The following is a 25,381-nucleotide window of genomic DNA, read 5'->3' as shown; positions in this document are numbered from 1 at the left end:
GAAGTGCACAAATTTAATTCTAGGAGATAATTAGAGTTTTTCCACACTCAGCCTTGTTCTGTCCCAGATTAAACTTTCTTTGGAGCAGGTGGAGAGTATCAGATGGGATTCAAAAGAGAGCTGGGATGTGGCAGGCCCAAGGGATCTATATAAGGTGTCTCAGGGCACAGGAGGCCTTACTTTAGGGTACAGCTGGGGCCAATCCCACAAGGTTGTTGCCACGGTCAAAGACAGAGTAAAATTGGCCAATGAACACATCTCCGAGGATCCAGAGCGGCCCAGCTGGGGGCTGGATGTCGAGGCCCTGGAAACCACTGGTACAGAACTCCATTCCATCCACAAAGTCCTATGGTTGAAAAGAACCGTGCCAGGAGTGAACAAGAGGATGAAGGAAGTCTCACTTCCTCAGAGTTTGCCTTTTGTGGTTGGTGGTGGGACCAGTGGCCTGACAAGTCTTATTTAAGTTTAGCGGTTTTCATTCTTTCCTTTCCCACCCCACACACTAGGGCTCATGGAGGCGAGCCATGTAGTGGGTCAGCTTTAGTTTGGGAAGAGCTGAAAGGAATCTTAGAGATCATTGAATTCTACCCCCTTTGTTTTCCAAACAAGGAAACGGAGGGCCAGGGAAGCTGTGGGCAGACGGTTTCAGTGCTTGTCGATTCTCTCCAATTAGAGGAGAGAGCTGGAGAGGAGCTTCTGGGATTTATGTGCAGCCCAGCTTACATGAGAGTATGGCAGCTGCTGGAGAAGGGGGGAGCAGGAGCCCCATGAGGAAGGACCAATGGTCAGTGAAAAGGGGAAAAAACACCTACCGTCAGTGTGTAGGCTTGGGGAGAGAGGGTGTAGGGGATTCCATTGATGGTGAAGGTGACATCTGGCATCACATTGAGATTGTTACACTCCATGGCATACTAGGGAAATGACATGAGGGGAAATACTGACATTTCTCTCTCTGTTCAGTGGCCACAAGATACCATACAAGGAAAATCCCCATCCACTTTCTACCCACTCCCTCTCCCCAAGTGGACACTCACTTCTCCATCTGTAAGCACTGCCCCAATGGCATTCTGCAACTGCTTGATCTTGTCAGGTGGTCCTGTGATGAGGGAGGTCCCTGTGTCCACTATGGCTTGGCAGCCCTCTGCACAGAACATGATAGTGCCTCCCACCTGAATGCTGGGGGTAAAGGTAAAGGGGTAGGGAGGGCAAAGGATCATGGAACAGAGGACCATGGAATAGTATGCTTGGAGATATGGAACTCTGGGCAATGAGTCTGATCCCCGCTGTCCTAACAACTTAAGAAAGAAAGAAGGAAGGAGAGAGAGGAGAGAGAGAGAGAGAGAGAGAGAGAGAGAGAGAGAGAGAGAGAGAGAGAGAGAGAGAGAGGAAGGAAGGAAGGAAGGAAGGAAGGAAGGAAGGAAGGAAGGAAGGAAGGAAGGAAGGAAGGAAGGAAGGAAGGAAGGAAGGAGAAGAGGGGAGGGAAGGAAGAAATAAGGGACAGAAGAAAAAAAGAAAGAGGAAAGGAGGAAGAAAAGAAAAAACAAAGGAAGGTAGAGAGGGGGAAAGAAGGGAGGAAAGAAAGGAAGATAGAGAGGAAAGGAAGAAGAAAGGAAAAAAGAAAGGAAGGAGGGAAAATTCAGAGGTAGTAGACCTTCTGACCAGGTTGGTTGGAAGGTGATGTTTTGGGTTTTTTTCTCACTACAGTGACTCCCAAAGATGATCTATCTGGAAGGATTGCAACCTGCATTGGTGAAGAGAATACCCAAACTAGTGAATTCAGAAGTGGTATGTGATGTGTTACTGATTTGCTACTGATTTTTGCATAGCTATTTTTAGACACGCATCTGTTATATTAAAATTCAATGTGTTAATGAAAACAACAATAACTGGGATTCAAACGCAGCACAGAAACCCAAATCCAGGATTGGAAGGGCCCTAAGATGTCATCTAATCCAACCCCTTTATTTTACAGACAAGGAAAGTGAATTTTAGAGGCATAATTGGGATTTGAACTCAGATCCTGGACTCCACGGTCAGCACACTTTCCACTCTACTACGTTGCCTTCTATAAATCTTTTTAAAAATATCTTTTTAATCTGCACCTCCCATGTGTTCACTGCTGTGGCCCGAGTAAGTCAGTGAGTGCCACCCCATGGAAAACACTCACTTGTCCAGCTTGATCTGCCAGTAGCCCTGTTGGGTGACTGGGACCCAGTTCAGGCTTCCAGTAAAATGAGTGTGATCATAGCCTCCAAAAATCAGTTCACTTCCAGCAGTGCTATCTGTATTCCTATAGGGAGAGAAAGTCAGGTAACCAGTGAGGGGGAGGTCCATGTTTCTGCCTGTATCATAGATGCCCCAAGTGGAATATCTTACCTTATTTGATCCTTACAATAACTCCAAGAGGTTCTATTTCTATTGTACAGGTGAAGGAACTAAGGTATGAATAAGGGAAATAATTTAGGATTGTCAGTTTAGAGTGGGAAGAAACTTAAAAGTTGACCTCCTTTGCCTTTTGTTTTCCATTTTTTAAAGAGGCAGTTGGGGTCAAATGACTTGCCCACTATCACACAGCTAGTGTCTAAGTCCAGGTTTGAACTCAGGTCTTCCTGTCTCCAAATCTGGTGTTCTACCTCCTGCACCACCTAGCTGCCCCTACTGCCTTTATTTTAGAGATGAGGAAAGTGAAGTCTAGAGAAGTTGACTGATTTGGCTAGGGTCACACAGAGCATGAGTGGCAGAGATGGGATTTGAATCCATGTCCTCCGACTCAACATCTAGAAGTCTTTTCACAGTGCCATTGATAATTTCCAAAAACACTCACTACCACCACCAACAAAGTCACTGCCTCCCCTCCCTAGCTAGGATCATCCTCACAAGCCCTGGTTACAAGGCATTGTTCTAAGGTTTTAGTGAGGGCATCTCAAAGGACTTCTTTCACATCTGATGATATCCAGCATCAGAGCCCAGGTCTCTAAGTCCAGATCCTAGGGTTTTTTCTACTCCACCACATTTTAATCTTGGATTCTTCTCTGATCTTTTGCTTTCTGTATCTAGTCTCTGGAATCAAACTACAATAATGAGACCTCAGATCCCATTTCACGAGGCATGGTATACAGGCTATAATAATATAGCTAGCATTTATATATTGCAATGCACTTCACAAATACTAACGCATTTTTATCCTCTCAACAACTCTAGGAACTGGGTGCTATTATTATCCCCATTTTATAGATAAGGAAACTGAGGCAGGCTGAGGTTAAATGACTTGCCCAGGATCACACACCCAAGAAGTATGTCTGAGATCAGCTTTGAACTCAGATCTTCTGTACTCCAAGCGGCTTCTTTTAACCGTTTCTGGAGAGCCATAGTCCCACTTTGCTCTGGCTAAATCATGTCTGGAGTATTGTTCTAAGTTCTGGGTGCCCCATTTTAGAGAGGACCTTTACAGTCAAGCTGGAGGGCATCCTGAGGGAGGTAATGAGGATGGTGAGACAGGAGGTCATGTAGTAGCAGCATCAGTTGAAGGAATTCAGCATGTTTAGCCTATAGAAGAGGAAGCCTTAGGGGGAGACTGTAGCCTCTTCAAGGATGTGAAGGGCTGTCATGTGAAAAGAGGGATTAGACATGTTCTACACAGACTGAAGTTGCAAAGAGGCAAGTTGAGGCAAAAAGTAAATAAATAAAATGAAGGAAAAGTGACTAACCATTAGAGCTGCCCTACAAAGTAGAATGTTCTGCCTCAGAGGTAGGAAGAACTCCTCAATAGGAGTCTTTAGGCAGCAGCTCGTTGACCACCTGTCGGACTGTTGTAGAGCGAATCCCTCCTTTGTGGGTCGGGCTCCATGACCTATGAGTCACCTCCTGATCCCTGAGAGTCTGTGCTCTGGTGAACGACTATCTGAGCTGCACTCTATGAGTCAGTTAACCTCCTGGGCCTTAGGAAGAGGAGGTAAAAACATCCTGGTTGAACAGGATCTATATGGGACACAGTAAGTTTATGGAAGAAAACACGGACGTGAATTCTTCTTCTCCAGGGGTCAGAGGAGCAGGTGGAGAGTAGTGGTCAAGGAAGAATATGCGCAGGTTTTGACAGCAGGCACCTGCCCACCCAGTGGACAGAAGGCACACCTACATGTTGTTGTTGTTGTTCAGTTGTGTTTGGCACTCTATCACCCCATATTGGAGTTTTCTTGGCAAAAGATACTGGAGTGGTTTGCCATTTCCTTCTCCAGCTCATTTTACAGATGAGGAAACTGAGGTAAACAGAGTTAAGTGACTTGTCCAGGGTCACACAGCTATTAAGTGTCTGAGGCCAGATTTGAACTCATGAAGATGAGTCTTCCTGATTCCAAGCCCAGTGCTCTAGCTGTTGTACCACCTAGCTGCTGAATACCTACATGGTATCACAGAATCCTGGGCTGGAAGCATGTTTGAGATTTTCTAGTCCAATCCTCCTTCTAAGATACTCCCACAAGTAAACTGCTAATTATTTCCAATGATGCAGAGTTTACTGCTTCATGAGGTAGCTATTCCATTCTATGGAACAAGCATTTACTAAATACCTACTATGTGCCAAGCATTGTGGTAGGCACTGGATGGCAGGAAACATTTATTGATTGCCCACTGTGTGCCAGGCATTGTGGGAGACACTGGAAGGAAGGAAACAAACATTTACCAATTGCCTACTAAACACTTTACAAACATCATATCATCTTATCTTCATGACAATCCTGTGAGGCAGGTGCTATTATAATCCCCATTTATAGTTGAGGAAATCAAGGCAGGGGTTTAATGACTTACCCAGGGTCACATAGGTAGTAAGCAGCTGAGGTTAGATTTTAAATCAGGTCCTCCTGACTCAAAGCCCAGAGCTCTATCCACTACAGATGTCAAAACAAAAAACGAAATACATCCTGTTTTCAAAGAGCTCACATTCTACTGAGGGGAAACAAGTTGTAGACAGCTCAGGAAATATATAAAATACAAAATAAAAACAATTTTCTGGGAAGTGAGGAGGCAACTAACAAATAGGTGGGTGGGGCATCAGGAAAGTCCTTTGTGGGAAATGGCTCTTGGGCAGAATCTTGAGGAGAGCTAGAAGTTCTTTAGTTCTTTAGCTTCCTAATTTTGCCCAGAACAGCCCTGGATCAAGACCATATTGGGTGGATAGAGTACCAGCCCTGCAGTCAGGAGGACCTGAATTCAAATCCGGTCTCAGACACATAACACTTACTAGCTGTGTGACCCTGGGCAAGTCACTTCACCCCACTGCCTAGCCAAAAAAAAAAAAAAAGACCATATTGGAAGCCCAGCAAAGCCTGAGCCAATGCATACAGGGCACAGTAAGTTTATCATCCATATGGACACATTCTTCATCACCACCTGGGGAACAACAAAAGAGAATGTGTTTATTCTGAAACAGGATAGAGTCTGGTTTGCTCTAAGAAAGAATTTCCTGACTGGGATGGGCTGAGTGAAGAAGGTTATAGAATCTCTTGTTGAACTCAGAAAATAGGTTGACACTTCATTCATTCATCCATTCATTCAACAAAAACCATCTGTTAAGGGTGTGCTGCCACCTTGGGTAACTTAAGTGAAGATATGTTTGGAGACAGGGAAATAGCCTACATCATCCTTAGAGGACCTGTTCAATGCAAGGATTCTTAATGTATTTGACAGTAATGGGGCCAGTTCATTGACAAGGGAAACAGAGTAGTATGGCAAAAAGAGTACTGAATTTGGAGTCAGAGGCCCTGGGTTCAAGTTCCTCTTCTGACACCTATTACTCCTTGTGACCTCGGGCAAATTGTATCACCTCTGAGCCTGAGTTTCTGCATCTGTAAAATAGGTATAATAATTAGTGCATTATCTACCTCACAGGAGTGTTTGGGAATCAAATAGACAGCCCCTAGATATCGTGAACTTTGGAAACCATGAATTGATATAGAAATATGAGCTGCAATCATTACCTGGTCATGTAGACGGAAAACATAGGCATATCCACCAGGTTTTGGGCCATCATATTGTCGAACACTGGAGTGACTCCTCCCACAGCCAACGAAGGATATCCCAGCCCCAGGATCCCGTCAAACTCTGCATTCACAAAAGTGCTTCCTGGCTCGCTGACACTCTCTCCAAACTTCTGGTTGGCTACTGTAATCCCTTGTACCTAGCATAAAAAAAAATTCCCAAGAAAGAGATTGTGTGAAATAAAAGTTCTTAGGTGCTGACGTCAGTTGCTATCTGTTTTGCTGAGTGTCCTGAGGCAATTTCCTTTCCTTCTCTATTTTTCTTATGTTAAGTTTGCATAATGATCTTTGCCACCCCTCCATCCACTTTAAATGAAGGCTGGGGGATTGTTGAAATGTTGTTAATAGTCTGAACTACTTGAAGGAATATGAACCAGGTGACATTAAGATGCTGTAATAGCCATTGTTATGTGGGCATTTCTTTTCTCTTTTCTCCCTCCCCATCACTCAGCTCTGGGGATGGCTTACCAGCTATAAGAGAAGACATTAAATAGGAATTCACAGATAGGACCAGGAATGGAAAGAACATAGTCACTGTCAAGGCTTTGGACTGAGAGAAGAAACATCTTAGAGAGAGAAGAAAACAGTGTTCCAAATTTTGTCTTACAGAAACTTGATCCGTTCCAAGGATTCCGGACAAGCTCCCTGTCCCATATTGGATGGAGAAAGAGTTCCCATTCTCAATATAAGTGCTGGACTGAGAGGGGTGGAATCGATTGTGATTCTCTGTAATGTAAAAATAATACCCCCATCACTTGCTGGTCGTTCTCAAAGATGCCCTTGTTGGTTAATCCAATTGAATCCAATCCAATCCAAAGAGTATTTATTGAATGCTTCCTATGTGCAAGGTATTGTGCTGGGTGCTGAGAATATAAAGAAAAAAAAAACCCAGCCCCTTCCCTCAAGGAGCTCACATTCTACTGGAATCACATATCACCAGGGAGCTTGTGAGGTCCTCAACCTTAGAATCTTCTGAATGGTGAGGCAGCTGGGGCAGATGGAAAAGAGTTCTGGATTTGGAATCAGAGGCCCAGGGTTTGAATCTAGCTCTGCTACATTACTAGCTGTGTGACTTTGGGTCTGTGAGTCTCAGTTACCTTGTCTGTAAAATAATAGAACCTCAAAAGACCTCTAAGGTCCCTTCTAATCTACTTTCTACGAGCCTAGGTGTGGTGTCGCCAGGTCATCTCATCTGTTCCCTCCCTGGGTAAACCACCTTGTCTGTGATTGTCCAACACATGAATCACTAGCCACAGTAACTCATTGATTTGTGGCCAGATTGTGGGCAGCTGCCGCTGAGTCATTGGTTTACAAATGTGATATCATTATCGTGAGACATTGCGACATACATACATGTGGCGATTTGGACACTTCCTGTTCCTAAAATTAAATGGGTTCTTTTCTGATACTTGTATTCTTTATCATCCTCTTCCTCCTGGCTCCATGTGATGTATTACCTCATCAGCTTGAGCTAATGGGGTGAGCCAGTGGCCACAAATCACACGGAACCCTAGACTTGAATGATACCTAATAAGAATAACTATAACTTATACAGCACTTTAAGGTTTGATGAATACTTTATGAATTTATTTCATATTTATCCTTACAATAACCCTACGAGGTAGGTGCTCTCATTATTCCCATTTTAAAGATGAGGAAACTGAGAGCCAGAAAAAGTAGCGGTGCCTTGCCAAAGGTCTTATAGCAAATTAGGGATCAAGTGAGGACTCAAACCCAGGTCTCCTAATTCCTGTCTCATGTTTCGTGTATCGTACCACAAGGGTAAGCCCATTAATCGAATATGAACAGATAGATGTGCTCCATCAGACAGGGGCCTCCTTCGGTGTGAGATATCCCCTAGAGGAGGAAATTCCCCAGGAGCCTTGGTCACTCAACATCTCATTTTAATTCTCAGGCCACAGTCAGGCAATTCTAAACAGAGGAGAAGATCTGCAGCAATCACTGGTGCTGCCTCTGGTAATAGTAGCCCATATCTGTATAGCACTTAGCGTTTGTAAGGTTTATAGGTGCCAATCTACCTCAGGAGAGGGAAATCCCCACTTGCAAATGAACAAACATTTGTCAAGTGCCCAGTACATGCCAGGCACTGTGTTAAGTGCTTTACAACTATCATCTCATCTAATCCTCCCCAATCCGGGGAGGTAAATACTATATCATCATCCCCCTTTTACAGTTGAGGAAACTTAGGCACACCGAATTAGGGCCACACAGCTAATAGTATCGGAAGCTGAATTTGAACTCAGGTTTTCCTGACCACAATCCCTGTGCTCACTGCACATTGTGCCACGTAATTGCCTCAGTTATTTTTTCATGCTGTTGAAATCACGGGTCTGGTTTAAAAAAAAAAAAGAAAACAACCAAACAAACAGTTTGTGAAGTGCTTTCTTCCTAACAGCCTTGTGTGGTAAATAGTATTATCAACATTCCCATTTTTTATATGTTAGGTAACTGAGGCACAGCCATATTAAATGGCCAACTGAGGCAGCTCAGTTTTTTTTTTCATTCAGCAAGCATTCAGCAATGTGCTAGACACCAGGTCAGCTCAGTTGGTAATCTGCACAGCGTGGACTCCAGCCCAGTCCTTTAACACCGAATTTAGGACTCTTTCCATTATACCTGCCTGTCTATGTGATTTTAGTGGTCTAGATGTTGGATTTAAATGAGACTGAGCTCCTCACTGAATAAAATGTTCTGAGAAATTAATTTGATTCAACTCTACCTTTTTTTCCTTAATAATAATAGTGATAGTCATAATAAAACTGAAAAAGAAATTCCCCATGAAGAAGTTCCCTTTCCCAGGACCCCAGCTCAGCAGAAAGAAGCCACTGATCAGCCTGAAACTGATCATCCACTTTGTTGGCTATCCCTGTCTGCTTGCCCAGAAATAATCATTTCCCACTTAGTCCTCTCCATTCTTCCTCTAGCTCAAGCCCATGTCATTACAGAATCAAAGGTTTCTGTCTGGAGCTGCTGAATTTTTCCTCAGTGATTCTCAACAGGATGAAAGAGTTTGCCCTGAGTGTGACCAATGTTCAGAGCCTCCTGCCCTGGCATCCTCTGTAGGTGATCCGATGGTAGAAGGGAGAGACTATGGGATGAGTGGAATGGTTAGAATGGGAGGAGGAGACTATTTCTGGAGCCTGAAGATGCATTCTCCAGATGGACTGTTGTAACCATTCACACCCAAAGACCCCAGGTTCCTTCCCATCCCCCTCTCTCTCCCCAGTTCAACTTACTGCAAGCCGAGCTGACGCAGTACACAGAGGGGACCCAGAGATTGGAGGAACCGGTGTCGAAGATGACAGTGAAATTCTGCGGTGGGGAACCAATGGAGATGACTCCGAAGTACTCCATCTGAGAAAATGGGAAGAGTAGGAGTTGTGTGTATGAGCAAAGAGAGGGGGTCTTTTCCAAAGGCAGGAGGAGTCAGGCCATACTGAAATACAAATACTGCTCCTCTCCTCTAAAAAAAAACCAGTTTATTTCAACCAAAGTAATTTTTCAATAATATCATTAAAACATTAGAGTCCACCAGAATATCATGAAATCCTGACATAAAGCTGTTGGCTGTTGGAACATTTGTGGTACGGTTCCTAGGAAGTTAAGTGCATGTGGTAATGATATCACCTACTTTTGTGGATTCGTGGGACTGATTCATAAAGAGGTAGGCTGCAGGCCTGCATCAGACTTCATATAATCTGGGCAACAAAAATGCTGCAAAGCTTAGAAAGGTTCTGCGCAGTATCAAAAAGGCAGGAAAAAAGGCCTCTAAGAGACCGAGTAATGATGCCTTTCACGTGTCTAACAGTTTCCAGAAAGCTTACATATACATTATTCCATTTGATCCTCACAATACTCTTATGAGGGAGGCAGAGCAAGCCTTATTATTCCCATTTGACAGATCAGGAAATGGAGGCTTTGAGAGACAAGATGACTTGCCCAGAATCATAAGCCAGTGAGGTCAGAAGGAGGACTGGAATTTAGGGTTTTTTTGTTTGGGACACCTCTGTGTCCATTGGCTCCTTTCTTCTATCCTGCTCCCTTCTCTCTACTGGAGTTCAAACCCACCCATCCACTCCTTAGAAACCCTTTATCCGAGCTCTAAATAGTTATGTCAGAGAAGGATCTGCTTAGCTGAAGCAGGGCAGAAAAAAATAGCAATTATGCATGCATTTGGGGCTATTCATCTGGATGGATCTAGGGACCAAAGGTCACTAGAATTCAGGTCCTGAAATTTACTGTTTCTTCACACTACCGTCTGGTCCCTGAACCCATCAGTCATGCCTTCCTCTTTTGGTTCCCCCCATCCCTCTTCTCCTTACGTCCAGGTAGTTGATGAGGGGCTCATTAGCACTCTGGTCTTGGGAGCAGGAATCAATGAACTGGACCATATCCAACTTATGGGTCTCCCAGAATTGGGAAAGCTGGCCCCTTTCCCTCAGGATTTTCCGTAGGGATTTGTGTCTCCTCAAGGGCACCCTGAAAGATAAAGAACCCCACCCCAACCCTTGGGTGAGAAGTGTTGATAGTATTTCAACCCTTATGTCTCCCAGCATTCAACCTCTATCCTATCCCGTTCCAACCAGTCCAATTTCTAGGCCAAGGGTTCATAACTCGAGGTTCACAGATTGCTCCCCCAACCATGGGTCCATGTATAGATTTCAGAGGTCTATGAACTTGGATGGAAAAAAAATTACACCTTTAATTTCACTAAATCTTTGACCGAAATTTATCATTTTCCTTCAATGATGATGTAGAAAAGCAAACCCTTATTCTGAGAAAGAGTCTATAGCCTTCACTGAACTTCCAAGGGGATCCATGTTATAAAAAAGGTTAAGAAACTAGACTAAAGAATAGCCCAAGAGAAAGGGGACCTGACAAAGAAGAATCTTGGTTTCCACTTGAGTCATGAGACTTACTGCTTGCTTCCTTTGCCTCAGTCTCTCCTCCTATAAAAATGAGATTTTTACACTCAAGGTATACCTATAAGGTATAGGTAAAATGCTGTGAGAGCATTCATTCATTCATTTATTCTCTTCCTTCCTTTCTTCTTCCCTTTTTCTTCCTTCCTTCCTTCCTTCCTTCTTTCCTTCCTTCCTTCCTTCCTTCCTTCTTTCCTTTCTTCCTTCCTTCTTCCTTCCTTCCTTCCTTCCTTCTTTCCTTCCTTCCTTCCTTCCTTCCTTCCTTCCTTCCTTCCTTCTTTCCTTTCTTCCTTCCTTCTTCCTTCCTTCCTTCCTTCCTTCCTTCCTTCCTTCCTTCCTTCCTTCCTTCTTCCTTCCTTCCTTCCTTCCTTCTTTCCTTCCTTCCTTCCTTCCTTCCTTCCTTCCTTCCTTCCTTCCTTCTTTCCTTCCTTCCTTTCTCTCCTCCTTTCTCTTCCTTTCTGTCTTTCTTCCTCCCTCCCTCCCTTCCTTCCTCCTTTTTCTTTCTTTCTTCCTTCCTTCCTTTCTTTCTTTCTTCTTCTTCTTTCTTTCTTTCTTCTTTCTTTCTTTCTTTCTTTCTTTCTTTCTTTCTTTCTTCCTTCCTTCCTTCCTTCCTTCCTTCCTTCCTTCCTTCCTTCCTTCCTTCTTTTATTAAAAGCTGCTATGTGCAAAGCACCATTGTAGGTACTAAGGATACAAAGGGAAAAAAAAACAGTTCCTGCCCTCAAGGAGCTTGGGTTCTACTGGAGATCTTATAACAAAAGGAAAGAACTGGAATGTCTCCAGACTTGCAAGAGCTAAAATCAATTCAGCAAATATTTATTAGGTGCTTGCTCTATGCAAGCCACTATGCTGGGGATCCAAAGCAAAAACAGAAGTAGTCCTGCCCTTGAGGAAGTTCTATTCTACCAGAATGACTGATGTAATCATTTAAAAGTGAAAGTTTGACCAATTTTCTGTATTTAGGGAAGGCAGAGAACTCCCTAAGACTGCAGACTGCAGACTAACTGTCTTTTAAGGTTTGCAGATCAAAATCCCATGCAGCTTCTTGGTGAGGCCATTAAGTGCTTTGAGCTATAAATTGCTGAAGAATTCCATAGAATCTCAGAGTTGGATGGCTAATAAATAAAATAGGTTTTACATGATTGCACACATATAACCTATATCAAATTGCCAACACTCTAACAGATGGGGGAGAGGAGGGAGGAAAGGAGAAAATTTGGAACTCAAGATTTTTAAATGAATGTTAAAACTTGTCTTTACAGGTAATTAGGGAAAAGAAAGATTATAAAAAAGACTCTCAGAGTTGGAAGGGAACATCAGAGGTCAAATGTTTAATCTCTACCTCAAGCAGGACGTCTATTTACAATATTTTCAACAAGCTGTCATCTGGCCTTTTCCTAAAGACATGCAGTGAGCAGGAACTCACCTCCTCCAGAGATATTTCCTACCAACTACTTAAGAAAAGGATCATCTTATTTGCCTAAAAGGGTAAACCTGCAGAGGCAGGAGGGTGGTTAAGTTGACCTTTAGAGAACCCACCGGTTATTTCAGGCATAGGATGGAAGGGACCTCAGATGTCATCTAAGCTGACCCTCACCCTCACATTTTACAAATGACAAGACTGAGTCTTGAAGAAGCTCAATTGACCAAGGTCACACAGGTCATACAGTAGCAGAGCAAGGATTTAGACTCACGTTCTCTGATTCTAAAACCATTGCTCTTTCCACCAAAGCATTCTACCTCCTGCTCTAGATAACGTGACCTCTGTTCAGTCAGGCTTTTATGAAAATTTGCTCACCACCATTTCCCTACCAGTCTTCCTTTCTAAGGGAAGTCAAGAGTTTTGGGGCCCTCTATCTGTTTCCCTTAAGTAGAGGGCCAAAGCAGTAGGCTCACCTGAGTACCCCTTGGACCAATCCCAGGACAAGCAGCAATTGCAGTGAAAGAAGTAAAGTTTTCATCTTGGTCCCCCTGGCTCTGACTCTACCACTCTCTCAATGGCTTCTTGGAATCCCTCCTTTCTGTTCTCACATGGGGCAGTAAAAAAGCAAGTTTTAACCTCACTCAAGCAAGGCCAACCCAACCCAGATTTGAGGAGATGGTGATAAGGCCTCCAAAAGTCAATAGCAGTGGATAAAAGGTAAACAGAGGATATGTGTAATAGGGCGGTCCCACTTTCATCCATGGCTCATTTACTTCCCTGAATGGGAAGGGCACGATTAGAATGATAGAGGACTCCATTTGCCCAGGTTGGGGGTCTATGTATTTTTATATCAAGAGTGGACCATTGGCCCACTTCCAGATACTGGCAGGTTACTTGACCAAAATGGGGGGTTTTGTGATGGGAACAGCAGAGTCCTGGGCACCATACCACATGGGCTCTACTTGTCCCCGAAGACCTTCAAAAGAAAGGAGACAGAAATACAACCCTTTGCCATTGGTTGTTACAAACATGGGAGAGGAACTCAGCAGGTCTAGAACCAAAATTGTCACAGTTGTTGACCTGGAAAGAACACGGGATAGATGTCGCTGTTGAATTGTTTCAGTTGTGTCTGACTCTTTGTGACTTCATTTTGGGGTTTTCTTGGGAAACACACTGGAGTGGCTTGCCATTTCCCTCTCTAGCTCATTTTACAAATGAGGAACTGAGACAGAGTTCAGTAACTTACCCAAGATCACACAGCTAGTAAACGTCTGAGGCCAGATTTGAGCACAGGAAGATGAGTCTTCCTGACTCCAGACCTGGTACTCTATCCACTGCATGACCTGGGCAGTATGGTGTAGTGGGAAGAGCACTAAGCTGAGAGCCAAGACCTTTGAGTTTGGGTCCTGATTATGTTAATAACAATAATTGACATTTATATAACCTGGACTATCTCATTGATCCTTACAACAATCCTGTGAGGTAATAAATACCAGTATTGTTGTTACTATTTTACAGGTGAGTAAACTCAAGGGGTTAAGTGACTTATTAGTCTATCTATCAATATCCATCTATCTATATATCAATCATCTATCCATCTACCTATATCTATCTGTCAATCAATATTTATCTATCATCTATCAGTATTACCCACCTATCACTATCTTTCCATCTATCTACCTATCCATCCATCATCTATCCATCCATCTATCTATCCATATCTCTATATCTCTAATTTTCTATCTGTCTATCTATCTATCTATCTATCTATCTATCTATCTATCTATCTATCTATCTATCTATCTCTATCTATCTATCTAATCTATATATCTCTAATTTTATTTCTTTCTATCTTTCTATCTATCTATCCTTATCTATCTCTAACAGGGTTGAGATTCATAAGTGTAGGTAACTCCTGACAAGGAGATTGGCAACTGTTCTTCAATTCATATTCTTAGGGAGTGCCTAGAGTACTTAGAGTTTCAGTGACTTGTCTAGGGTCACCCAGCCAGGTTGTATCAAAGGCAGGATTTGAACCCAAATCTTCCTAACACTGAAGCCAGCTTTCTATCTTGTGTACCACACTACCTCTTGCCATGCTATTACTTGCTCTCAATTTGATTAAGCTTATTTCAACAAACATTTATTAAATACCTCTTAGTGCAAAACACATTGTTAGGCACTGGGGACACGAAGAAAAAAAAACCAAAAACAGTCTCTATTCTCCAGAAGCTTGCATTCTATGGGGTCATACAAATGGAAAAAATAAGTAAATGTAAGATAATTGGAGGAAAAAGTGGGCATTTATCACAAAGGGGATCGGGAAAGTTTTCCTGGAGGAGGTGAGACCTGAGCTGGGCTTTGAAGGAATCTAAGGATTCTAAAAGGTGGAGACAAGGAGGGCAGGCATTCCAGGCAGGGGGGACAGCCTGTGCAAATGCAGGGCAGTGGGAGATGAAAGACTGAATTTGAGAAAAAACAAGTGGGCTGGTATTTCTGGATATAGACGGAAAGGAAAATGATGTGAAGTAGATCCAGGAAGGTTGTCTAGAGGCAGACTGGGAAGGGCTTTACATGCCAGATGGGTGGGTGGGGGGTGCTATTTTATCTTAGAGAAGATTGGGAGTCACTGAAGATTCTTTAGCAAGATAGTGATAGGGCCAGACCTGTGCATCAGAAATACCCTGTAAAGTGAAAGGGCCTCGAAGGTCCCTTTCCAGCTCCAAGCCTATGATCTATGTTCATTCAATTGTTAGTGTTTCCTTTGGGGAAGGGGTGCTCTTGTGTATCCTCCCTAGATAACATGTGCTCTTGAGAGGTTGGGAGGCTTCCTAGGGCTAGAATTCTCCTAATACTGAACAAGGGTAGCAGCAATCTGGAGTTCCTGGGCTAAAGGAGCAGGAAGTCCCAAGAGCTTCAGCTGGACCCAGTCCAGCTCTGACCCTGGGTGGACTTCTCCCTGACTCTCTTTTCCTCATAGATCTTGCTAATCAAGACTATGGGGCTAGTTGACAATTGGGATTCACCGTCTCTGTCTCTCTGTCTCTCTGTCTCTCTGTCTCTGTGTGTGTGTGTGTGTGTGTGTGTGTGTGTGTCTGTGTCTCTGTGTCTCTCTCTTTCTGTCTCTTTCTATCTCTTTCTCCCTGTGTCTCTTCTCTGTCTTTCTCTTTCTGTCTTTGCCTTTCTCTCTGCCTGTTTCTGTTTCTTTGTCTCTCTCCCTGTATCTCTTTTTGCCTCTATCTCTGTCTATCTCTCTGTCTCTCTCTCTGTCTCGGTCTGTCTCTCTCCCTCTGTCTCTCTCTGTCTTTGTCTCTCTCTCTGCCTCTGCCTCTTTATTTCTGTCTCTGTCTCTCTGCCTCTATCTCTGAGTCTCTCTCTTTCTCTCTGCCTCTCCATTTCTCTCTGACTCCATCTGTCTCTATCTATTTCTTTCTCTCTGTCTCTCTGCCTGTCTCTGTGTCTGTCTGTCAGTCTGTCTGTCTCTCCTCTGTTTCTCTCTGTCTTTGTCTCTCTCTCTGCCTCTCCATTTCTGTCTCTGTCTGTATCTATTTTTCTCTGTCTCTCTGCCTGTCTCTGTGTGTGTATGTGTGTGTGTGTGTTGGTCTGTTTCTCTCTCTCTCTCTCTCTCTCTCTCTCTCTCTCTCTCTCTCTCTCTCCCCCCCCTTTCTCCCCCCCCATCTGTCTCTCTGTTTCTGTCTCTCTGCTGGTTCCTAGGTCTTCTAATCTCTGTGGATATCTGCTTCCATGAACTTCCTATTACTCAGGAGAAGGAGACTAGGTCATTGTAATAAACCATTACCTGGTTGTAAAACTGGCACCAATATTGGAGTAAGAAGCCCAAACTTCCAGTCATGGCCATGACATTTAGCAACCTGTGTAATCCTGAGCAAAGCATTTTATTTCTCAGTGCCTCAGTTTCCTCATCTGCAAAATAAAGATAGTCTTGTTGACACTGCTTACCTCACAGGGTTATTGTAAAGAAAATCTTTGTAAACCTTTGAAGATTATGTGAATGTGAGCTACTTTTTTTTTTAAATTAAGTTTCAGGTTTAATTTTTTTTCTTTTTTTAGGCAATTGGGGTTAAGTGACTTGCCCAGGGTCACACAGCTAGTAAGTGTCAAGTGCTTGGTCTGAGGCCAGATTTGAACTCAGGTCCTCATGACTTCAGGGCTAGTGCTCTATTCACTGCGCTACCTAGCTGCCCCCAGGTTTAATTTTTTAAAAATCTTCAATGTTCTAATTTCTTTCCATTCCAAACACGTAAGACATATATGTTAGTTCTGGTCAAATTGGTTCCCCAGGTACTGCCTTGGGGGAAAAAACCCAAACTTGTTCGATTTATGTTTCAGGGAAATCCTAACAGCAACAATAATACCAGCAACAGCAACTTTGAGATTTGGTTCATTCACCAAGTGTGATTTACCATTAGGTTTAGCCAGGTGTGGATCAAAGGAGTCTTTGCACGTCATTCTTGGCCAAAGGAGACTGTGAAATCTTTTCTTCTCACTCCAAAAGGTAACATTAGTGGGACACGTGGCTGGTCTGTGGTGCTTTCCTTTCCCTAGCCAACAGTCCTATCACGGATGCTCAGGGAATAACTCCAAGTAATTGCGATAATTGCAGCTCAGTGGCACAGTGGATAGAGTGCTGGGACTGGAATCAGGAAGACTCCTCTTTCTGAGTTCAAATCTGGCCTCAGACAGTTACTAGCTGTGTGACCCTGGGCAAGTCATCTACCTCTGCTTACCTTCCATTTCCTCATTTGTAAAATGAGCTGGAGAAGGAAATGGCAAATCACTCTGGTATCTTTGCCAAGAAAACCCCAAATGGGGTCAGGAAGAGTCAGACACGACTGAAAAATGACTGAACAAAACAAAAAATTTCAATAACCCCACACAGTTGGTCCTAGAGAGACCCACAGGTGGAAGGGATGGCTTGGGGAGAGGGTATGGAAGCTCTGTTTTGATTCATCCTGTAGACCTGGGGGTAGTGTGCTATTGTACTGCTGAGGAGGGAATACATGGAACTGTAAAATCATGACGACCAAACCCGGTGTTAGGAATCACCACCTACTTGGAACACATGGCAGAAAGTCTATTTCTGATCACTGGGCAAACTTCTGTGAGGCCAGAGGTGGTCAGTGTGGAGGTAGACTGGTGCCATCTGCTGGAGAATTATTCACAGACTGATGCCACTCAGGATGGCAAACTGCAGAAAACCCGTTGCTGTGGTCGTTGGCCCTTCTTTCTTGAAGAGGACCAATGACATCATGAGGGTGGCATCTTGACTTGTGAGTGAATTGGATTTAAGTGAGGCAAAGCTGTGCAAAGTCGACAGCCTCACTTTCTCCTCCAGAGTCATCAGAGTCTAGTGGTAAGACAAAAGTCAAGATGACAGGTGATGGCCCAGGAGAACCTTAAGAGATGTGTACGGAGGCCTCACACTCAAGGTGCGATCTACCCCAGGTGCAGATCAACCAATCAGTCAATAAACATTTATTACATGCCTACTCTGTGCTAGGCACTGTGCTAAGCACTGAGACTACAAAGAGGCAGAAGACAGTCCCTGCCCTCAAGGAGTTTACAATCTAACCAGTACAGATGTGAATATAGGTCACTGGAGAAGAGATGGTGTTACTTCTGTGAGTGCTGCTGTTTTCTCTGAACTGCCTATGTACTTGTCCATCTCTCGAGCCTTGTGAACCATAAGCTTGCAAAGGTAAAAGTTGGCCACACAACTATGTGTGTGGGTGGTTTAAAATAATCAAGTTCCTAGATTATTTAGATGGGGGGGGAAATAAATCAGGAAGCTGAGAAATGTCCTGAATTGTACCTTGATGTCATGTGAAGGCTTCTGATACTATGATTCTACCAGGATATTTAGCAAGAGTAGTTTTACCTTCTCAGCATGAAAATGTTGCAACTTCTGAAATAAGAAGCCTTGTTTTTGGTCCAAAAATGGTTAAACAAGGACATTCAGGCCCATTTTGAATTGGCAATGCCATGATATAGAGGAAAGAAAATTGGCTTTGCTTTCAAGCTTCTAGTACTGATTCTGCCATTCATTAGCTAGTGTGACCTTGAGCAATCGCTTTCTCCACTCTGGGACTCAGTTTCCTTCTTTGCCAAATGAGGAGATTGGCCTAGAATCTAGTAGAATCACAGGTGTCAAACACACAGCCTACAACCCCCATGAGTGTGGGCCAAACTAGATAAAAATGCAACTTCTATCTGATTTTAATGTGTTGATGTATTAATAAAAAAAAAAGAAATTTATGAATATGTGGTATTCTAAATCAATATGTGGGCTACGAAGATCCTTGTGCAGGTTCTAGTGGTTCCATTTCTATTTGAGTTTGACATCTCTGGACAAGGTAATCTCGAAGTTCTATTTAGGCATCTATGCATTCTTCAACTAAACTCATTCTCGGAAAGAAATAAGAAAAGTTTCTTGTTATGTCGGAGATAGCTTCTGGTACAAGAAGCGGCTCTGTAGGGAAGGTACTGGCTTAGGATTCAGGTTCGAGTCCCAGATCTGGCACTTTCTAGGTGGATGTTGTAAGTTAGCAAACCTCTCTGAAATCTAGCTCCCTCCTCTATAAAACAATAATTGTAATACCAACCGCTGCCTACATTAATGAGTGGTTATGTGGGAAGTGTTCTGCAAGCATTTGCGAAATACAAGCCATTATATTGGAGGGGGCCTTGGGGATCTCCCCCTTATGCGTACTGGATATTTGTTTTTTTCCACCTGATTTGGTTTTATTTGGTCTGGCAGATGCTTCTTTTCCTTCCACGGCTTCTGAAACAAGAGGGATAGAATGTCTCCGTGGCGTTATCTTGCCAAGAGATCTGTCAGCTTGGGTGTGACTTTCGCAAACAAACCTGCACCAAGATGAGGGGATCAGATTAGATGGCCTAGTGGCTCCTTTCAGCTGTTGGTAACATGTTGCAAGGGCCTTAGGGATCCTTAAAGTTGGGAAGATGCATTTCTGAGGGTATCCAACAGCAGAGAGAGCCTCCCACAGGCGCAACATGCCTGTGAGCCCTGCCTAGTGGCACCAGTTAAAATATCTATGTTTACGCAGCTCTGTGGTTCTGCAAACGTGGAGGGTGTGCACATGTGTGAGCCCACAAGTGTATGTGTGCACATGCAGCCAGTCAACAATCAACAAACATTTATTAAGTGCTCACTGTGTGCCTAAGTGCTGGGAATGCTGGGTTTGCTGTTCAGTCGTGTCAGTGGTGTCTGACTCTTCATGACCCGATTTGGGATTTTCTTGGCAAAGATACTGGAGTGGTTTGTCATTTCCTTCTCCAGCTCATTTTGCAGATGAGGAAACTAAGGCAAACAGGGTTAAGGGACTTACCTGGGGTCACACAGCTAGTAAGTGTCTGAAGCCAGATTTGAACTCAGGAAGATGAGTCTTCCTGACTCCAGGATGGGCGCTCTATCCATTGCACCACCTGGCTGCCAGGGAATACAGATACAAGAAGAAGGGAAAAAAAGGACAGTCCCTGCCCTCAAGGAGCTTACATTCTAAGGAGGGAAGACAACACATAAAAGGAAGCTGAAAGGGGGTTAACTGTGCCTGTGAATGATGCATTTGACTCTATCTGCTGTATACATCTGTGCAGGTGTCCACGTGGCATTATGGGGTCTTTGTGTGTACACAGTATGGGACCTTGAGTATGCGTCAATGTCTGTGTATAGTGAGGAGCTCTGCATGCATCTGTATGCATTGTGTGTCTCTTGTGTGTTCATGTCCACTCAATTTCGTGTCCCTCTTCTATTGGAGGGGAAAGAGTGCAGGATGAGAATTCAGAAGACCTAGGATTTCGTCTCATCTGTGGTACTATGGGAATCTACAGTCTCCTCTTCTACAAAATGGAGCTAATAATTCTAAGGTAGCCTAATTCTCTGGGTTGCTGTTTGGGAAATATTTTGTAAGTGCTTAAGAAACACAGGAGAGGCCTGTGGCTAGTCCTGAGTGTGTATGTATTGGACTATGTGCCTGTGTGTGTGTGTGTGTGTGTGTGTGTGTGTGTGTGTGTGTGTGTGTGTGTGTGTGTATAGGTGCCAGGACAGAAGCCACAATTTGCTCCTCCTGGCTCAGAGGAACTAGGGAGCATATAAACTACTAAAACAAACTCAGAGTGAAAAGTATTTCTGTTAACAAGTTGCCAGAAGTCAGGTTCACTTTGGACTAAAGTGAAAAGGGAAGACTTCATGGAAGACTTCACTGGCATTTCAGCTGAACCTTAAATGACGAGGAAGTTTTCAAGAGGCAGAGATGTTAGGAGAGAGACTATCCCAAGCAGGAAATGGGTTTAGTAAAAGTGTGAAGGTGGCAAAGTGCAAGTCTCATATGTGGAATAGACCCGTTTGGATGGACATACAGTAGAACAGAAAGCAGGTTGGTTGGGGGTCACACTGGAGAAGGTCTGTGAGGTTAGAGTTTATTCAGTAGACAATGGCGAGCCATGGTGGGATTTTAAGCAGGGAATGACAGGATCGAAGTCCTGATGTATGAAGATGAATTGGCCAAGGTACGTAGGATCGATTGCATCAAGGAGAAGTTAGAAGCAGAGAGATAGCTAATAGGTGATTGTGATAATACAGGCAAGTCTTAGTATAGGACTACACTGGGGAGTTAGCAAGAACATGCAAAGAGAGAGATCAATGTGACTGATGTTGCATGGACTCTTGAAGAATGACAAAAATGGAAAACATTTTGTGTAACATAAAGGACCATGACAAATGCTAAATAACCACAGTAGAAAGAAAATTCTTCCTTGGTTCCCATTCTATTTTCTACTATAGTTTGGGCTTCATTTTACAGATTATGAGCCTTGGACAAAGTGACCAGGACTGAAAATAAATTGTGTGCAATGAAAACAAAAACAATTTGTGTTGTCAAATGATAATAACATACATTGTAATAATGGCTGACATTTATATAGCACTTGTAAGTTTGCCATATGCTTATGATACATGTCTTAAACTGAGGCAGCTGGGTGGTGCAGCAGATTGAGCACTGAGCCTGGAGTCAGGGAGACTTGAGTTTATAATTCAGCTTCAGACACTTACTAGCTATCTAACCTTCAACAAGTCACTTAACCTCTGCTTGTCTCAGTTTTCTCATCTGTAAAATGGGACTAATAATAGCACCTACCTCCCAAGTTGTGGCAAGGATCAAATGTGATAATAATTCTAAAGTGTTTAGCACAGTGCCTAGCACATAGTAAGCACTATGTAAATGTTAGCTATTACTATTATCTTGGGGCAGCTATTCCTTGGCACAGTGGATAGAGCACTGGGTTTGGAATTAGAAGGACCTAAGTTCAAATCCAGTCTCAGACTGGATTAACAGCTGTGTGACCCTGAGCAAGTCAGTTAACCCTCTTTGCCTCAGTTTCCTCATCTTTGAAATGAGAAGGAAAAGGCAAACCACTCTAGTATCTTTACCAAAAAAAAAAACCCAAATGAGGTCATGAAAAGTCAGACATGACTGAAACAACTCAACAACGACAATATTACTATTTCCTTAACCAATTCTTAAAACAACCCTATCAGGAGTTATCAATCAACAAACAACATGCCACAGAACCTATGCATGTGGGGTAGATAATCTATAATTGCATGCGTTTTTTGCATGTGACTGATCTTGTGTGTCCTGCCTCTGACGTATATATCACGGCTCTGTGACTCTGGACTCTGAGTCACGACTTCTCGGCACTCCAAACAATGGCCCACACCCTATCTGCACTGGTGGAGGGGGTGGCCTCCTCTGGAGTGGGTCCGGTCCTTATCTCCCTCCAGATGACTATGCCATCTTTGGAGCCACTTCTCATTTCTCTCTTGAATCTCATGCCTGTTGGACTTCTCAACATCTGAATGTGGCTGTAGGCATCTTGTATGCAATGTGTCTGAAAAAGAACTCGTTATTTTTCTCCACACCCCTACCCTTTCCAAACTGTCCATTTATTATCAAGGGCACTACCATATTTCTGGTGCTGTATACTCACAACGTCATTCTCATCCTTCGCTTTTCGTTCTCTCACCCCACATTGCCAATCAGTTATCAAATCTTATCACTTCTATTTCCACATCTGTCCTCTACTTCTCCATCTGTCCATTCACATGACCACCCTCCTCACTCTCTGGTGAGACTATTGTGATAGCGTCCTAATCGCTTTCCCCACCTCAAACATCTCTCCCCTTCTCCCCACTCCAATCCACTTTCACACAGCCATCAAAGAGATTTTCCTAAAACATGTCTAATCATGTCACCCCTCTCCTTAGTGAACTCCTTAATGCCTTTAGGATCAACTGTAAATCCTGCTTCCTACATTCCTAGTCTTCTTGTACACACACTACTACGGGTAGCCAGGTGGCACAATGCTGGGCCTGGAGCCACAAAGACTCATCTTCCTGAGTTCAAGTCTGACCTCAGACACTTACTAGCTGTGTGACCCTGGGCAAGTCACTTAACCCCAGTTGCCTAAAAATAAAAAAAAATAAAGTAAAGTGACTCCCTGGGCCCTCTGACTCAGTCTCTCTGACCCAGGCCTTTTTCAGCTGTCATCCCATCCAAGAATATAGCTGGTGTACAAAAGGAGAAAGGAATGAGATATGCTTTCGTGGAATTGTATGAAGTGAATTTTCTCCTATTGCTGACACTTCTTATGTCCTGGGCTCCTGTCAATCGCCAAACCCACTTACATGTCCCACAGATTAATAGCAGAAGAAACATATGGAGAGATGCGATTTAGATTATTTCTCATTCCCAGACATTGCCCTAGTTGGCCAGACTTGTTTTCAGGATGAGAGTGGGAAGAGAAGTAAAAAAGCACCCAGTCTAATGCCCTCTTTTTACAGAGGAAGAAACCTTCAGGAGCCTTTCTTAAATCCTAGGGCCCTACCATCTGAGCTGCCTGGAGACAGCTCTCCCATGAGTCCCATTAAGCAGTAGATTTTCACTCGAGCCTGCATGTCTCACTCTGGGCGAGAGGCTGGCTTCAGTGGCAAAGGAAATGAAGATGTTCTTACATAGATAGGGAGGGGCATGAGAAAGACAAGGGAGGGAGGGTGGGGAGAGAATCCATCACAGCACGAAGTGAGGTGAAGCTCCTTCTCTGGAAGAGACCTGGCCTCCTGAAGACTATGGCTCTGCTGCTCCTGATGCTGGTGGCAGGTAACACCCCCCCCCAGTTAAGTATCTTTTATTTGGGGTCTCACTCATTTGGGATTTAGGATCATTCACCTTGGGCTAAGCTGGGTCATCAAGGGTCTCTCCCTCCACTCAACTCTAAGGCCCTTACAGGAGAAAGAATTAGGGGCTTCTTATGAGATGGGAGGTTGTGGCAATATTTTCTTACATTACTGCTTATCTTTTTAACTTTTGTATCCTGTCTCTTCCCCTTCAATGTAAGGTCTGTAAGGGCAGGGCCCTTCTTTCACCGCCTTTCCCTTCCCCCAGTAGCTACTTAGCCTAGCTAGCACAGTCTTTAAAAAAAATATTAAATAAATTAAAAAATTAATTTTATTAAGAAAATGTGCTTTTTCTCCTTTATCACTTCCCCACCCTGAATGAAAAGAAAAGGAAACCCTTATAATAAAGAGTGTGGAATCTCTGAGTGGGAAGGAATCTCAGTAGGCACTCTGTACATGCTGGCTAATTAACTGTTTAAAACAAAAAGCAAAAGCAAGCAGGATGAAGGGAAAATTTAAGCTTTCAAGAAGAGAGCAAACTGTTTTAAAGGGCTCTTGCAGGTTCAATTCAATTTCAAATTACCTTCCATTCACTGGTACAGGCCCACCAAAACCTCTAATTAGTAATATTTATTGGCATTTAGGAGGCAGCTAGGTGTTGAAGTGGGTGATGCACCCGACCTGGAGTCAGAAAGACTCATCTTCCTGAGTTCAAATCTGGCCTCAGACACTTACTAGCTGTGTTACCCTGGGCAAGTCACTCAACCCTGTTTGCCTCAGTTTCCTCATCTGTCAAATGAGCTGGAGAAGGAAATGGCAAACCACTCCAGTATCTCTGCCAAGAAAACCCCAAATGGGTTCACAAAGAGTGAGACACTACTGAAACAACTGAACAAAAACAACATTGGCCTTTAGGGAGTTGCTGTGTGTCCTTATAGAATCATAGAAAGTCAGAGCTGGAAGGGAATAGACCAACCCTCTCATAATACAGATGGAGAAACTGAGACCCAGAAAGAAGAATTGACTTCTGGGGCAGCTAGGTGGCGCAGTGGATAAAGCTCTGGCCTTGGAGTCATGAGGACCTGAGTTCAAATCCAGCCTCCGACACTTGGACTGAAGTAGGGTGAGACTTGAGGCAGGCAGACCCTCCAGCAGGCTATTGTAAAGGTCCAGATGGGAGGTGATGAGGGCGGCAGCATCAGAGGAGAGAAGGGGGCATATTGGAGAGACGTTGCAGACCTGAAAGCCACAGATCTTGGCAATGGTTTGGATGTGGGGGTGAAAGTAAGGAATCCAGGACTAGTCCTAGGCTGTGAGCCTGAGGACTGGGAGGATTGCGTTGCCTTCTACTGTAACAGGAAGGGATGAGGGGGGGTGGGTTTAGGGGGAAGATAATGAATTCTGCCTTGGACATACTGAGTTTAAGATGTCTAGTGGACATCTACTTTGATGTGGCTGAAAGGCAATTGGAGATGAGAGATTAGAGATCAACAGATCAGGACAGGACAGGTAGGGAAGCAGGGAGAGTGCTCCAGACATGGAGGACAGCCAATGCAAAGTCCAAGTAACAGATGGAGTGCTATTTATAGGTGGGACCTGGGTTCAAATCCCATGTGACCATGGACAAGATATTTAATATCTCCGATCCTCACGTCCCTCACGTGTAGCATGGAGCAACAGAGTGCTGGAATTAGAACCAGGAAAACCTGGGTTCAATCCTGTCTTGGACTATTAACTAGCTGTGTAAACCTTCCTCAGACTGTTTCAG

General features: G+C 43.7%; 2 protein-coding genes across 3 annotated transcripts in view; one reads left to right on the top strand and one right to left on the bottom strand.

Annotated features, from left to right (window-relative positions):
- On the bottom strand, positions 1 to 9,407 carry CTSE (cathepsin E). Its single transcript, XM_021003168.2, has 7 exons — positions 9,290 to 9,407; positions 6,640 to 6,758; positions 5,973 to 6,172; positions 2,168 to 2,290; positions 1,035 to 1,176; positions 813 to 911; positions 1 to 346 (listed from the first exon to the last, which is right to left on the bottom strand). Exons 1-7 carry the CDS (start codon positions 9,405 to 9,407, stop codon positions 182 to 184), a joined length of 966 nt encoding a protein of 321 aa, XP_020858827.2. The 3' UTR covers positions 1 to 181.
- A 14,111-nt stretch (positions 9,408 to 23,518) lies between these two features.
- LOC110219651 (uncharacterized) overlaps positions 23,519 to 25,381 on the top strand; it is a 25,586-nt gene continuing 23,723 nt past the window's right edge. For both annotated transcript variants that reach the window (XM_078156366.1, XM_021003200.2), the window contains exon 1: positions 23,519 to 23,596. In XM_078156366.1, coding sequence (XP_078012492.1) covers positions 23,566 to 23,596 — 31 coding nt within the window. In that variant the 5' untranslated portion in view covers positions 23,519 to 23,565. The remainder of the gene's footprint in view (positions 23,597 to 25,381) is intronic.

The sequence above is a fragment of the Phascolarctos cinereus genome, unplaced genomic scaffold (assembly GCF_003287225.1).
Source record: "Phascolarctos cinereus isolate Bilbo 61053 unplaced genomic scaffold, phaCin_HiC Scaffold_5;HRSCAF=322, whole genome shotgun sequence".
NCBI classification, from domain to species: domain Eukaryota; kingdom Metazoa; phylum Chordata; class Mammalia; order Diprotodontia; family Phascolarctidae; genus Phascolarctos; species Phascolarctos cinereus.
The sequence above is the reverse complement of the archived record's forward strand: the minus strand, read 5'-3'. Positions and strand labels throughout refer to the sequence as shown.

Bases quoted from the DNA above. Each gene is read 5' to 3' on its own strand.
- CTSE (XM_021003168.2), bottom strand. From the start codon at position 9,407: ATGGAGTACTTCGGAGTCATCTCCATTGGTTCCCCACCGCAGAATTTC. The intron at 6,173-6,639 runs GTAAGACAAAAT...TTTTTATGCTAG, and splicing joins TTGGAACGGATCAAGTTTCT to GTACAAGGGATTACAGTAGC. The intron at 912-1,034 runs GTGAGTGTCCAC...TCATTTCCCTAG, and splicing joins CAGTGCTTACAGATGGAGAA to TATGCCATGGAGTGTAACAA.